The sequence below is a fragment of the Pinus tabuliformis genome, chromosome 8 (genome assembly GCF_031772625.1).
Source record: "Pinus tabuliformis cultivar Carrire ecotype Pingquan chromosome 8, CPIR1, whole genome shotgun sequence".
Lineage (NCBI taxonomy): Eukaryota > Viridiplantae > Streptophyta > Pinopsida > Pinales > Pinaceae > Pinus > Pinus tabuliformis.
In genome coordinates, this window is record NC_142294.1 from 644738003 (window position 1) to 644752470 (window position 14468).

A 14468-nucleotide genomic window follows, 5' to 3' on the forward strand; every position below is an offset into this window, starting at 1 on the left:
CCCAGTATGTCATCAGAGGGTTCCTCAAGACCCTGGATCGGTGCCTATTAAACTACATTGCAATTTGAAAGGCGAACAGATTCTAGTGACTCTGTTTCCGCACCATATTTTCTAGGCTGTTGGGTAACAAACTAAGCCAGAAGAGTTACATATATTAGCCAAGACTGTGAAGGTCACGGTTAAATGGCAAACCAGAAGGGAATAGAGCCCCAAAAGAAAATAAAATTGCACATTCGAATGAAAAACTAACTGTACCAAATCAATTATTAAATAAAATCAATCTCTATGTCTAAAGCTATGAAAACCACATCCATCTAGAGATTTAATAGTAAATAGAGCCATCGCAGGAAATAATTCATTCATTCATAAATCCAATTTGAGCAACGCGATTGTAAGAAACAAGAGACATTATAAATTAAAAAAAAAACAAAGTCTTGATAGTTGACTCGAATAACCAAACCTCCTCTCCAAGAACCTAGTCGAATTGTAAGGGGGTTTGAATGGTCTTGGTAGTAGGAACCCCATTTCATAAATACAAAAGAAAAACCAAGAAGGGAAAGGGAAAAACCTGTTTCTTTTAAAAAAAAATAATAATAATGATAGAGCCATCTTCCAAACGAATAGTAAGCCCTCACTTGCATTACCCAATATAGTATGAAAGAAATTCCCAAACTAATTTACAGGGAAAACCCCTTTTCCTGTCTAAACCAACTAATACCCTAGGCGAACCCTCAACCAACATAATGAGGTTGTAAAGTAACCTAGCACCATATATCGAAAGGATAATTGACGTCTTTGTGGCCGCAAGAGAACCTGGCAATAAGAGGAAAACATGGATTAGATAACCCGCTAGTAAAGAGACATTTAGAACCAAACCTAGGTCAACAAAACATCAAAGGGAAACCAAATATTTGGAATACTTAACCATTACAGAATCAGGTCGAATCCATCTCCTCGGCAAGATAAATGACTGGAATCCATGGAGGAAGAGAACCTATAGAATCAATGAACAACGCAATTTAGCAACCGGAGGAGTATCATGACGATTTACAAAAGAAACACAGTAAGGAAAAATCTAGTGAGTTCGGGAAGGAAGGGCGAATCCTGTGAATAATCTTAGAGTAAGAGATGGCTTGGTTGGAGGAACTGTGCTTGAGGAAGTTAATGTTTCTCCCAACAAACAAAACTCGAGGAAGATGTATGGCGACCAACCATGGTGGTGGACTGTACAGTTTACCTCCGGAACAGTCTCTGCCTTGAATTTTCCATAAACCCTAACTACATCAGAGTTGCAGAGCGGTGGAGGAAAGGAGTGAAAATGGAAAGTGGAGGACCATCTGAAGGGACACACAGTTATCTCATCTACCCCAGAAGGATCTCCACCGTCTGTGACCACCTTTCCAGATCGATGCTCTAGATCTTGGCACATTAACCCAACAGAGATTTCAGGAGAGTTTGTCATATTTATGTGGCGATGTGTCTTCGAACTGGGGCGGTGTTAGCATGGGACCACTCGTGTTAAATGTTTAGAAATCATACCTAGAGTCTTTCTTAATTGAGAAGATGTCTAACAACTCCGTTAATTAAATGAAATTAATAATAAGGACCAAGAAGGATTATATGTACAATGATTTTCCAGTGAGCGACACATAAATTCAACAACCTTATAATGCAAATTAAATGATATGATAAACGTAGACAAGCCAAGGACTATTACATTAATTATAAAGATCAAACAACAATTAATTACTGGCTGGATAATTCATAGAAGTTAAAAAAAAAAGAGTGTAATTGACATGGTGTTTACATGTTACAAGTGGTATCAGAGCCTAGTGTTCAACATTGTGGCCAAGCAGGGTAAATTGATTATCAACATTGCTACTGTGTATAAGAAAAAAAAAACAAGATGCGGAGCAGAACTGAACCATGAGTAGGGTGTCGTGTACCATATATAGAAACCAACCCAAAAATGTGGGTGCAGTTGGGAGAAGAGTCTTAACAAGCAAATGCAACATTGTTGGAGACAGTGCAACAGTTGCGAACAGAAATGAGCAACCTTAGAGCTGACAATGAAAGACTCCAACAGGAACAAGAGAGGATTCTAAAAAGTCTATTAGATCGACAAAATCATCAGGTACCGAACCCCAGTGTAGGAAATGGGGACCACATAGAGACAGTTCGTCATGAGGAATACCATGAGGAATCAAAAGGGGGATGTAACGATGAGGAAAGAAGGTTAGATAATGCCTCATTTGGAGAAGCAAAAAATTGAACCGCAAGGCGAATTTAAGAAGACAAGACCTTCGACGTATGACGGAGAGGTTGAGGAAGCCATCGAGGCCTGGCTAATTAACATGAACAAATACTTCCAAGTATATGAATATGATAATAACATGAAGGTTGGATTTGTCATTTTCAAACTACAGGAAAAAGCTACTCTATGGTGGGAGGAGGTCAAAGTTGTTCGGGGAAGTGATAATCAGGAGGTCACATGGGACGAGTTCCAAAAGTACTTCAAGGAAAAATATTTAACTAAACACTTATGCGATGAGAAGGATAGAGAGGTTCATGATTTAAGGTTGATCCCGATGACTATTGATGAGTTTATCACTAAATTTACCTCCCTGCTGAGGTACGTCCCATACCTTAGGGAGGAAAAAGCCAAGGTACAACATTTCATCAACAATTTTCCTATGTTTATGAAGGAAAAACTGGAGTTTGATTACACAAAAACGATGGATGAATGGATTCAAAAGGCCCGAATTTGTTACCAGTAGATGAAACAAAACGGAGAAGGTAACATCGGGGGGTGGTGGCTGAATAAAAAGGGTCAAAGAAATTTTCAGAATTTTTGAGGGACTAGATTCCCAAATGTCAAGAATGTAAATGTTTGTTTGTAAACATTTACAAGTTGGATCAATTAAAAGATAATAAAATGTTACAAGTAATATAGAGCCTCAGATATGTTGTAGTGTCTCTAAATGAGAGTAAACATTTAAATATTGGCTCGATTAATAATAAAATGTTAAAAATAATAAAATTCCATTTTTTATATTGTAATTTTTTATTAATAAATTCACTAAACTTTTTAGATAAAAGGAAATCATAATATACATATACATTTAAATATATAACATATAAATAGTAACTATACATTAGGATCTATTTTACCATATAAATTAAAATAATGATTATGTAATCATATTTAAATTTACTTAATAAGCACTTAAATATTTAATACTTACAATAAACTTGATTTTTAATCATGGATATTCACCCCCACTTTACCATGGATACTGTTAATTTGTAAAAAAGCTTTGTTACAATACCATGGGCCAATATCATAGCTTATCAATACCACATGCCCAAAAAACATAGCTCATTTCACAATCAAAATATTTCATAAACATTTTATTTTAATTTAATTTTATAACCATTTTTTTATTAAATGTAAAAGAAAAAATGTTATAATTACTTTTGAGATATATCTAAACCCTCTATCCTCACTACTACTAAAAATATTATGTGGATATTTTTAAGTATATTAAAAATGAGAAGACTTTAATATATAGAGACCTGAAATTTATATAATATAATTAATACCAACATTGATCCATCACTCCTAATCTACCAAAAGTTGAGAGGTGAAATTTCTTTTCACTGTGAAAAAGGTTTGTTCCTCAAGAGATTTGATCCCTCCGGAAGCTTAGTAGATCTAGAGTTTAAATGGATATAGGAGGGTACATTTAAATATTTGTTCAATTAATAATAAAAAGTTAAAAGTAATAAAAATAACTAAATTAAATTTGTTGTCCTCTAATATTGTTTTTATAAATAAAATTACTAATTTTTTAAGATAAAATAAACCCATAATATACATGTCACATTAAAAATATATAACATATAGATAATAGCTATAAATTAAGATCCATTTTACCATATGCATTAAACTAATGATTTTGTAATAATATTTAAATTTAATTAATAAGAAAATAAGTATTTTATCATGGATATTATTAACTTTTAAATAGAGTTTATAACAATATCATAGCTTATCAATACCATGTGCCCAAAAACCATAACTCATTTCAGAATCAAAATATTTGATAAATATTTTATTTTAATTTAATTTTATAACAATTACTTAATTAAATCTAAAAGGAAAAAAATGCTATAATCATTTTTCAGATATATCAAAATGCTCTATTCTCACTATCACTAAAATATTCCATAGAGATTAATTTAAATTTTTAGTAAATTTAAAAATTGAGAATAATTTTTATATATAGAGATGTGAAAATTAAAAATAAAAATATATAAAAATGTAAAATTTATCTAATATAAATAATACCAATTTAGATTTATTTTCACTACTATAAATAATACCCATAACCAAAAAGAATTAAAGTTATGCACTATATTAATTACACACTCAGAAGTTTTGCACTTATAAAAATTACACACCTTGATAGCACAAAATTATGTAGAAAGCAAGCATTTGATACCAGCGGTATCGCAAGATGAACTAAGTTCAACTGGGTTTGTGGCTAAATCCCGATTGTTCAGTAAATTACTTATTTATTTCACCAAGATAATTATAGATAATCTGCAAGTGCAACTGGGCAATTTGCATGTGCAGGCCACTTCCAACTTTAATCTTTAAAATAGCAGATAACTGAACTTTTTAAAGATCGACTTTGAATTCCTTCAGCTTATGCATCCCAATGGATTTAAATGACTCTGAAGATAAAATAACTGAGAAGATAAAATAATAAACGAAGTTAAAGATAATACTGAGACTTTTTGACTTCATGTCGGCTCCAGCTAAGCACCTCCGGATCGGCGATCGGAAGGCCTCGTTGAAGAAGTTGCTGCACTGCATGATGTTTTGACCGGGTCTTCTGGACGATGTACATTACAATAATTCTATCTAGATATACTAAAGAGCAACCAATATTTCTGGATCCATTAATGTAAGGAGTAATATATACCCTATACATTAATAAAGTTATAGCTCTGGCGAGATAACGGAACTGTCGAAGAATTCATAAACCTCGTAACGCAAATGGCAGTTCTGAGATCCGAATTGTGCCCCCAGAGCTCCACTTTGGCATTTGAATATATTTTCTAAGGCATAGGTCAGGCACGATCTGCAGCTTGTCCGGGACAGATCTCTCCAACACTGCCCTAAGCTGTAGATCATCCCCGTTAGACTAGAAGGCTCAGCGTCTGTATCTGCAGTGAAAAGTTTGGGACTCTGAGCAGCTTCAAGGGTAATATTTGAGAGGCGGGCCTTAATAGCATCTGTGAACTGCTGTGGCCGAGTGCTGTCCCCAGTGTTGCAGAGAATACTTATTGGCGTATTCTTCCTACTCTCAATGTCATTCTTCCCCTCTACATAATTTTATTTTATCATTTACAATATTATTTTATACCATACATTCAAATATATTATTATCATTATCATGTAAAACCACTTATATTTAAAATATGATTTCTCATCATATTTACTTTTACGAGACTTTATTCGAAAACAAAAGCAGTTACTTCATTACTTTATATTTTTAATAATACTCTATTATTATTCCCGAAAATATTTAAACATCACAAAAAATACATTAAAATAAATTGAAAGATAGAGATAAGCGTAAAGGCCACACATTATAAAGAAAATTATTTTATTAATGGAAAATCAAATAATTTTATAAACATTATATTTTATCAATCTTTAATTTAATATTCAAATCCCGAAAAGAGGATAAACATTGAAGGAGTTAAAATTTAATTTATTAATGGAAAATCAAATAATTTTATAAACCTTATATTTTATGAATCTTTAATTTAATATTCAAATCCCGAAAAGGGGATAAACATTCAAGGAGTTACAAATATTTTAAGGTTGTTTTCACTTTTCGACCAATTTGAATGTCTCTAGTTCAGAAGACTTAATAAACACTAACTAAATAATTTATTAATAACAGTTTTAACGAATGAAAAATAACTTTATAAAATACAACCTTTTAAGAAAACTATCCAAAGCAATTAATTCTTTTAATAAATTAATGGAAAAAATTCGAGACGTATAACAACGACCAAGTTCATGAATCACTAATACATCATTCTCTTTGGAAATTTTGAAGACGTTTGTTTTACAGGTTTAAATTCTAAAAATTATTAGTATTTGTTAAAAGTAAGGATTATATAATGTACAAAATATACATATCGTGACATTGTACATATTTTTTATTCGGTAGGGATAAAATTCCACTTAAATCATTTAAGTTTACATTTAAATAAATATAATTAAAAAAATGTTAATAAAATAAATTATTAATAATTTGTTTTTTATCAATTTAATGATAGTTAGCGGCAACTTAGTTACTCATCACTGTGACAATGACGTATTATGTACTATAAAATTCTATTTTCAATTTTTTTTAGTTTATTTATGGCTTATGTTTTGGGGTGGCATAGTTCACCTAGGAGTTATAGTGGTAGTGGTTGGAATTGATCCCATATTATGGGAATACAAGACTAGCCCAATTGTTGATTTTTCTAATAAAAAAAAAATTATCACTAACATTTTTTATAATATGCTTTACATAAGACTTATTTTATGCTATTATATTGTTGAAAGAAACATTGTTGAATGGAATTTTGTCGAGATTCACTTGTAAAATTATTACTTACAAGGAGATGTGATTGATCAAAGTTATCTTCATAATATATTTAGGTCTTTTAAATGACCTTTTTGGATAAAAATTAGTAACTAGCATCCTGACCACAACTGTATAGTGAGATGAATGGGTTTATGAAAGAAAGGAATGGGATTGTTCTGAGATGAACAATGAAATGAATATGTCTACATAATAGTTAAGTTAGTAGTGAACATGTTTGTGGAAGAGATGATGTAATGTGCAAGAGATTTATGTATTTCTATTACTATGACCTTGCTAGTCTTGCTCAACCTTGTGGGATTCATTAGCTCATTATCACACAAAAATATTTTTTAGTAAGCATTAAAGGATCTACTTGCTCATTTTAGGGCATCCTCAATTCTCAATAACGACTTCCTTTAACAAGGGAAAGATGAGTATGCACGCCTCTATGGTTTGGATGAAGTGAAATTGGTAGAATTTTTGGAGAATCCCAATAGTATTCGCTTAACCTAAGAAGACTCACCATCCACTATTTGTAAGAACCTATTTTAGGGTCCTCAAATTATATCAAACTTCAACAACAAAAATCATGTAAAAGAAATTTGATTTATGGAAATTTTCATAACTTAAACAATAAGAAAAAAAAAATACTCAGTTGCAGTCGCTTGGTTGTGGTGCTCCTTTTAGGACCACCCAATTGAATATGCCATCATGCCAACTAGGAAAGTCCATCCAAAATATTATGTACCATGAGATTCCAAGTTCAAGTCCCTCGAGTTTACACATGGACTACGTGTTGGCCTCTAGCATTTGGATGAAGTGAATTTGGTAGAATTTTTGGAGACTCCCAGTAGTGTTCGCTTAACCTAAGAAGACTCATTATCCATTATTTGTAAGAACCTATTTAGGGTCCCCAAACTATATCAAACTTCCACAATTTCAAAGCAAAAAAACAACATATTTAAAACCTCAAGATATATTTGTCACAACATATTAAAAGCATGTAAAATAAATTTGATTAATGGAAATTTTCATAACTTAAAAATAAGAAAAAGAATATCTGGTTACAGTTGCTTGATTGTGGTGCTCCTTTTGGGACCACCTAATTGAATATGCCATCGTACCAACTAGGAAAGTCCATCTGAAATATTATGTACCACGAGATTCCAAGATCAAATCCCTCGAGTTTACACATGGACTAAGTGTTGGCCTCTAGGGTTTGAATGAAGTGAAATTGATATAATTTTTGGACACTCCACATAGTGTTCCCTTAGCCTAAGAACACTTACCATCCACTAATTGTCAGAACCCATTTTGTAGTCCTCAAAGTATAACAACATTCCACAATTTCATAACAAAACAATACCCAACATATTTAACATCTCAAGATATATTTGTCACAACATATTAAAAGCATGTAAAAGAAATTTTATTTACAGAAATTTTCATAACTTAAATAACAAGAAGAGTAATATCTAGTTATGGTGGCTTGGTTATGGTGCTCTTTTTGGGACCACTCAAATTAATATCCCACCATGCCATCTAGGAAATTATATCTAACTTACTATCTAGGGAACATCCACGAGTTCCCTAGCCCTTCGAGCCATAGTCCAAACTATGGGTATAGTGTGTATGATATCCCTATGCCAACACCCCTCTAGTGTCCAACACTAAAATACACCTCTCTGATATCCAAACCTCTAAAATCCAAAGTTCCAAACCCAAAAATCAACCCAAAGTGCCAAAACCAAACTAATCCCCAAAATCCTCCCAAATTTCCCCAAAGTTCCCAAGTAAGAATCCCTCTCTCCCAAAATTTCCTGCGCTTATCTTCCCGATTCCCCCTCCCCCCACCTCATGAAAGTTAACAACCCATAATTAATGTTACCAACCTTCATTACTTTCCTTGAGTCACTCCCACCTATCCTCTTATCCTTTATTATTTCGAGGGGATCGTACCTTGTTAGGTCATAAAGAAAATAAAATATTAAATAATAAAATAATAATTGTAAGTAACAAAATAATAATATTTTCTTAATGTCAGTCAAATCAAATTCGGTTCTTGAGAATCCTAATTAATAAAATATTAATTTAAGTATTATAATTATAATTATAAATAAATATTTATTTATTAATCTTAATTAATTGTTAATCATTTAATTAACCACTAATCAAACTTAACTATTAATCAAGTTTAAGAGTAGTCCAAGCTTAATGATTAAATAAGTTGAAGACTAATCATAGAATAGTAATGTATGAGTGTGATGATCCAAATTTATGAAGGGAATGAAATAAAATTCATACTTATAATCAGAACATAAAGATACAATGAAACTTGTATTCTATTAATAAATGGAAAGTGTTGAAATTGCAAAGATACAAAATGAAAATAAACTAGCTCAAATGGTGGTAGCTTATCACTGAGTAGATATGTGATGGCTACATGTCTTTACCAGATTGAGTTACAGTGAGGCCAAAAGACCATTTCTAACATCATAAGCAATGAGGAAACCATAAACATATGAAAACCTAGCCCTAGGAGATAAGACACAAAAAGGATTGTGGGCCCCACTAAGGTTAGTCTCTACATCAAATTCCTAGGGTCATAACTTATGCATACAATATATGTTTGGTGTGCTCAGTAGCTCACTGGAAAGTTCTAGCTGAGAACTACACATTTCAGACTGACCCAGGCTATTCTTACAAATATAGAGTGGGTCCCTTCCATGTGAAGAAAAAATTCTTTATGGCCTCAATATAGCCGTGGAAGTTTAGGAACCAAAAAAGTATACAAAAATTTCCAAGATGGAGATTTATGCTTTGAGTTAGTGGAGTAGGTGGATGGCTACCAATATCCACCTAGATTATTCCTTCCCCCTTAAGAAGAATGGTCTTAATTGCATTGAGTTCCTCCATCATATGGCTAAAATTCTATTGAATTTGGCTCTTACTAAGACACTTGCCTTGGTGAAGAAGTTATCCGACTTTCACAATGTGGTAGAGTTGAATGTGTTCTTGGTGGGTATCCTTTGTCTTGATGTCAATGATATGATATGTTGTAGCATGTTTAATGTAGTTAGCATTGATATTTGTGGTCACAAATCGCTCAACTGCCTTTGAGGTTTCCAACAAAGGTGGATAATATGATCAAAGCAGATCCACATTGAACATTGGGTGCAAGCCAAGGAATGACGGAATACTCAATTTGAAAGCATTGTCACAAACTGCCTTTGTGATTTTATACAAACCATATGAGAATGATTTGAGCTTACTAATTGGGCTCATGAGGTGCTCTTTTGTAAATGTAACCATACCTTATCACCAACCTGAAACTTATTTGGAACCTTATGCTAGTCATGTTACTTCTTGTACTTTTCATTGACTTTCTACACGATATCATGGCCTATTGTTGGTGTTGAACCAACTTAACTAATTTTTCTCCCTATTTGCCTCAATCTTAGAATGGGAGGACTTGACCGACAAAGATGCAATGGGCATAACTACATCAATTCGGGAAAATTGTTGGAACCCCAAGCACACTGTAAAAGGATTATGGCTAATAGATCTATGGAGGGATATGTTATAGCTATGTTGAACTTATGGAAGGTTTTCATCTCATGTATGTGGGTTCTTGGATTTGTACATGTGCAAGAATTTATTTCGACTTCAACGATTGATAAAGAAAACAAACATACCAACTTAATTAGAACTGTATTGAGTTCTCAATTCATTAGAGGTCATAAAAGATCATGATTTTAAAGTTGATTTTGAAAAGTGTTGATGCAAAATCAACGTTTTGTTTTTGGAGAATATTTTTGACACTTTAAATTTTCTTATGTAATAAGTGTCGACAATTTTTTTGTTAAGTGTTGATGCAACATCAACAACCCCCACCACCCCCCCCCCCCCCTCCTCCCCCCACCCCACCAATTTTAGGACTTATTTTTTACACTTTAAATATTCTTATGTATTAGCTACGGATTTTTTTTATATGTCTCTTATTTTCATGTGGATTTTAAAAATTGATAATGCAACATCAACGTTTTCTTACCAATTTTGGGGGGAGGGGGGCATATTTTGACGCTTTAAGTTTAAATGATGCTTATTTGACCATTTTTCAAGTTGTCTTATTCCTTTTTTCTTTTTCTTCTTTTATGTTTGTTTCTTAAGGGTTTTTCAAGCTTGTGTTTTTTTGTTTATCTTTGCAATATTCTTTTATAATGAAATTTTCAATATTTTTGCAAAGATAAAAAAGAATAATAAAATTAATATTTTGAAGTTAGGATATTTTATATATTTATATATCACTAATTAATACATCAATACATATAAAATAATTGTAGCTAAAAAACAAAATTTAAACACTTGACAAAGAAAACACATTTTGTATATAAATATAATTAAACAAATACACATTATGCATATAAATATAATTAAACAAATACACGTTTCAAGACCTTTTCACTAAAAATTACAAGTTTAATAAAGCATTCTTCTAGAAAAAAAATGAAAAAATAGCAAAACTCATGAAATTTTTATGAATTATATGTCCAAAAACAATAACATTTGAAGTTCTTTCTCTAAAAATAATTATTCCCTTAAATTTTAAGTAAAAAATAACAAAAAAAGGAAAAAAAACATTAAAAATATCTTTAAAAAAAAATCAAAATTAAAAATTAAAAATAAATTGCATTAAAAAAAATTGAAAAAACAAAAATTTAGAAAAAAAATTCAACAATATTTGAAACAAAAATTTAAAAAATAAACAAAAATATTTAGTAGAAAAAAGGAAAAATAAATAAATCAAAAAATTAAAATATTATAAACCAGTGAAAAACAAAATTTATTAGAAAAAAGAATAATTAGACAAAATTGAAAAACCTCCCATTATAAAAAAAATATAAAAAAAAATTAAAAATTAAAAATAAACAAATACTTGCAAAAATAAAAAAAATAATTAAAACAAAAAAAAATTAACAGATTACTACAAACAAAATAAATAAACAAAGCTATAAAATAAAAATATAAAAATACAAAAAAAGCAAAAAAAAAACAAGTTTAAAAAATAAATTAAAAATAAAACTAAAGTTTTAAAAATAAATTTTAAAATATATTTCAAAAAAAATTGAAAATAAATAAATGATAAAAGCATTAAAATTAAAATATAAATATAAATATTAAAATATTAAGAAAACATTGAAAAAAATTAAAAAATAAACACTAAAAATAAAAATGCCTATAGGGTGTAGAATAGACGGTGATAGGGTGTACTGCTAAGTCACTCCGTGATGAGAAGGTCAATGGTTCGAAATTCTGTGGGCAAAAATCCACCCATGTTAAGGGTTGGTGTGGCCCAGGTCGGGTGCAATGTATGAGTGATTTTGACATCTTAGATTCCCCTGGGTTTCTGAAGCCATAGGTCAACCCTGAAGTCAAACTCAAACAACTTGACAAAAACACACATGCGCGCGCGCATATATATATATATATATATATATATATATAGATAGATAGATATATAACATTAATTTTTTTTTATTAAAAAACACAATTAAAAATTATTAAAAAAACAAACATTAAAGAATGAAATTATTGAAAAGAAAAATTATTTTAAAAGATTGAAAAAAAATAATAAAAAAATTGATTAAAAAAGGTTCGAGGGTGGGGCGGTCTTCGATTCTCATAATTGACGATCCCCCACATTGTAGTGTATGGATCTCGTTGATTCTGGGAAGCGGCGAACACTCCGCCCTCTGAACTTTTTTTTTCATTTCATTTTTAAATTTTTCCTTTAATTTTCATTTTTTCTTTTAATTTTCAATTTTTTTTTTAATGGTTTTTATAATATTTTATATTTATTTAATGTTTATTTTCAATTTTTTTTCCATTTTTTTAATGTTTTTTTCAAAGAGTCATGGGCAGAGCTGATGTTTCCCTTGCTCAAGGCCTTTTATTCTCTGGACGACAACTTGGCCTGACACCAAAGGGTCATAGGAAAGTGTACCAACCTAGCCACCGCTTCCTGTGGCCTTTTGGCACCAATGCAGGGTGACCCGTCGATCCCCTTCACTCTACCACTACATAATTTTTTTATTATTATTTTATTTTTACTTTTTTCAATTTCCTTGTTGTTTGTATTTTTAATTAATTAATTCTTTTTTAATATTTTTTTCTTTGTAATTTATATATATATATATATATATATATTTGGAATTAATATATATATATATATAGTTTTGTAATTTAATAAATAATATCTCTTAAACCAAAAACAAAAAATTAAACTGTTTTTAATATTTTTTTTTAAATATGTTTGTTTTTAGTTTTTATATTTTTAAGTATTTAATTTTTTTGTGTTAAATTTCATATATATTCTTTTAAATTATTTTTGTTTGAATTTTTCTTTTTTATGGGTTATTTTTCCCTTTTGTTTGATCTTTTAATGTTGTTGTTAAAAAAATTGAATTTTAACCTTAAAAAGTGATGTTGATGAGCATCAACACTTTTCATTCACAGATTTTTTTTTCATGTTTATTGCTAAAAAAATTTGGCTTTTAGTGTCGTTGCTAAGGCCATCTTTAGACCCAGCATCTTCAAAGTCTCCCGATTTACCACCTGTTGATGGTGTAATTGGATCAGTATCTCAAACTTCCAGTAAAGCTTCTTTGAAGAAAAATTATGTTTCGAATACTAGTTCTAGTCATCCTTTGAAAAACCCATCGAATCCTGGTAAAACCTCCGAGGTCAACATTGTCCAGTCTACTGCAGGAGATAAAGCCTCAAAAGGTAAGAAGGACGTTAAGGGGAAAGCAAAATCTGATACCCTGAAATAAGATCCTCCTAAGTCATCTGCTGATGATGTCTCCAAACGGAAGCTGAAATATCCTTCCCTCATTTGTGAGGAAGATAATTATACCAAGAATTGTCCCCGACGTGCAGAAGTTAGTCATTTATTGAAAGGGACCCCAACTGTATTGAAAGAGTCATTCCCATTTTAGAAGACTCAGTTGGTAGACCAACCACAATCCTCTACCTCATATGGTTCTCAGGTTTACATGATGATGGGTTCCTTGCCTATCTCTATAGCCACTCGATCGAAAGATTATCGAACCTCTCAAAAGCAGACGGTGGAAAAATAAGTCACTGATATACCTTCTACTTTTTCTCCACCCAGTTCTGGTCCTCTCCATATCAAGAGACCTAATAATGATTTCGTTATCCGACCACCTCCCAAAGGTGTGCTTCGGAAGTCATCCTATAACTCGAACGCTAGAGCTTCTCAACATTATAGTATTGTCGAAGATTTGGCTGAAGTGCCTTCGGCAATGTCTGCTTTGGAAGTTCTCCAAACTTTTCCAATGCAGAGGAAATCATTATTGTATGCTATTGGAGGCATTGATCGTGTTGATTCGAGCTTGATTACTTTCGATCTTGAAAACCATGTTCCTTGTCTTCCTCGTCAGATTGCATTTTTTATTCAAGTCATTATAAAAGGAAAGACAATCCATCAGACTATCATTGATGAAGGTGATTCCACCTGCATCATGTCTACTTCATGTTGGAAAGCTATTGGCTCTCCACCTCTCAACCACTCCCTGAACACTTTGGAGGCCTTTGATGGCAGAGGCTCCCGTCCTTATGGTATTCTCACAAGTTTTCCCATCACTTTGGAAGGGAAGACTGTCGAGTTAGAAGTGGAAGTTGTAGATGCGAATATGAATTACAACCTTCTACTTGGGCAAAGTTGGACCCATGCCATGTTTTGTGTGGTTTCCTCTTTGTTTTGGGTGCTCTGTTTTCCTCATGAAG

At 31.5% G+C, this 14468-nt stretch overlaps 1 protein-coding gene across 1 annotated transcript in view; it reads right to left on the bottom strand.

Moving 5' to 3' along the window:
• Nucleotides 1-5008: 5008 nt before the first annotated feature.
• LOC149237183 (cysteine-rich receptor-like protein kinase 42) overlaps nucleotides 5009-14468 on the bottom strand; it is a 61369-nt gene continuing 51909 nt past the window's right edge. The window contains exon 10 of the mRNA XM_089369188.1: nucleotides 5009-5392. Coding sequence (XP_089225314.1) covers nucleotides 5009-5392 — 384 coding nt within the window. The remainder of the gene's footprint in view (nucleotides 5393-14468) is intronic.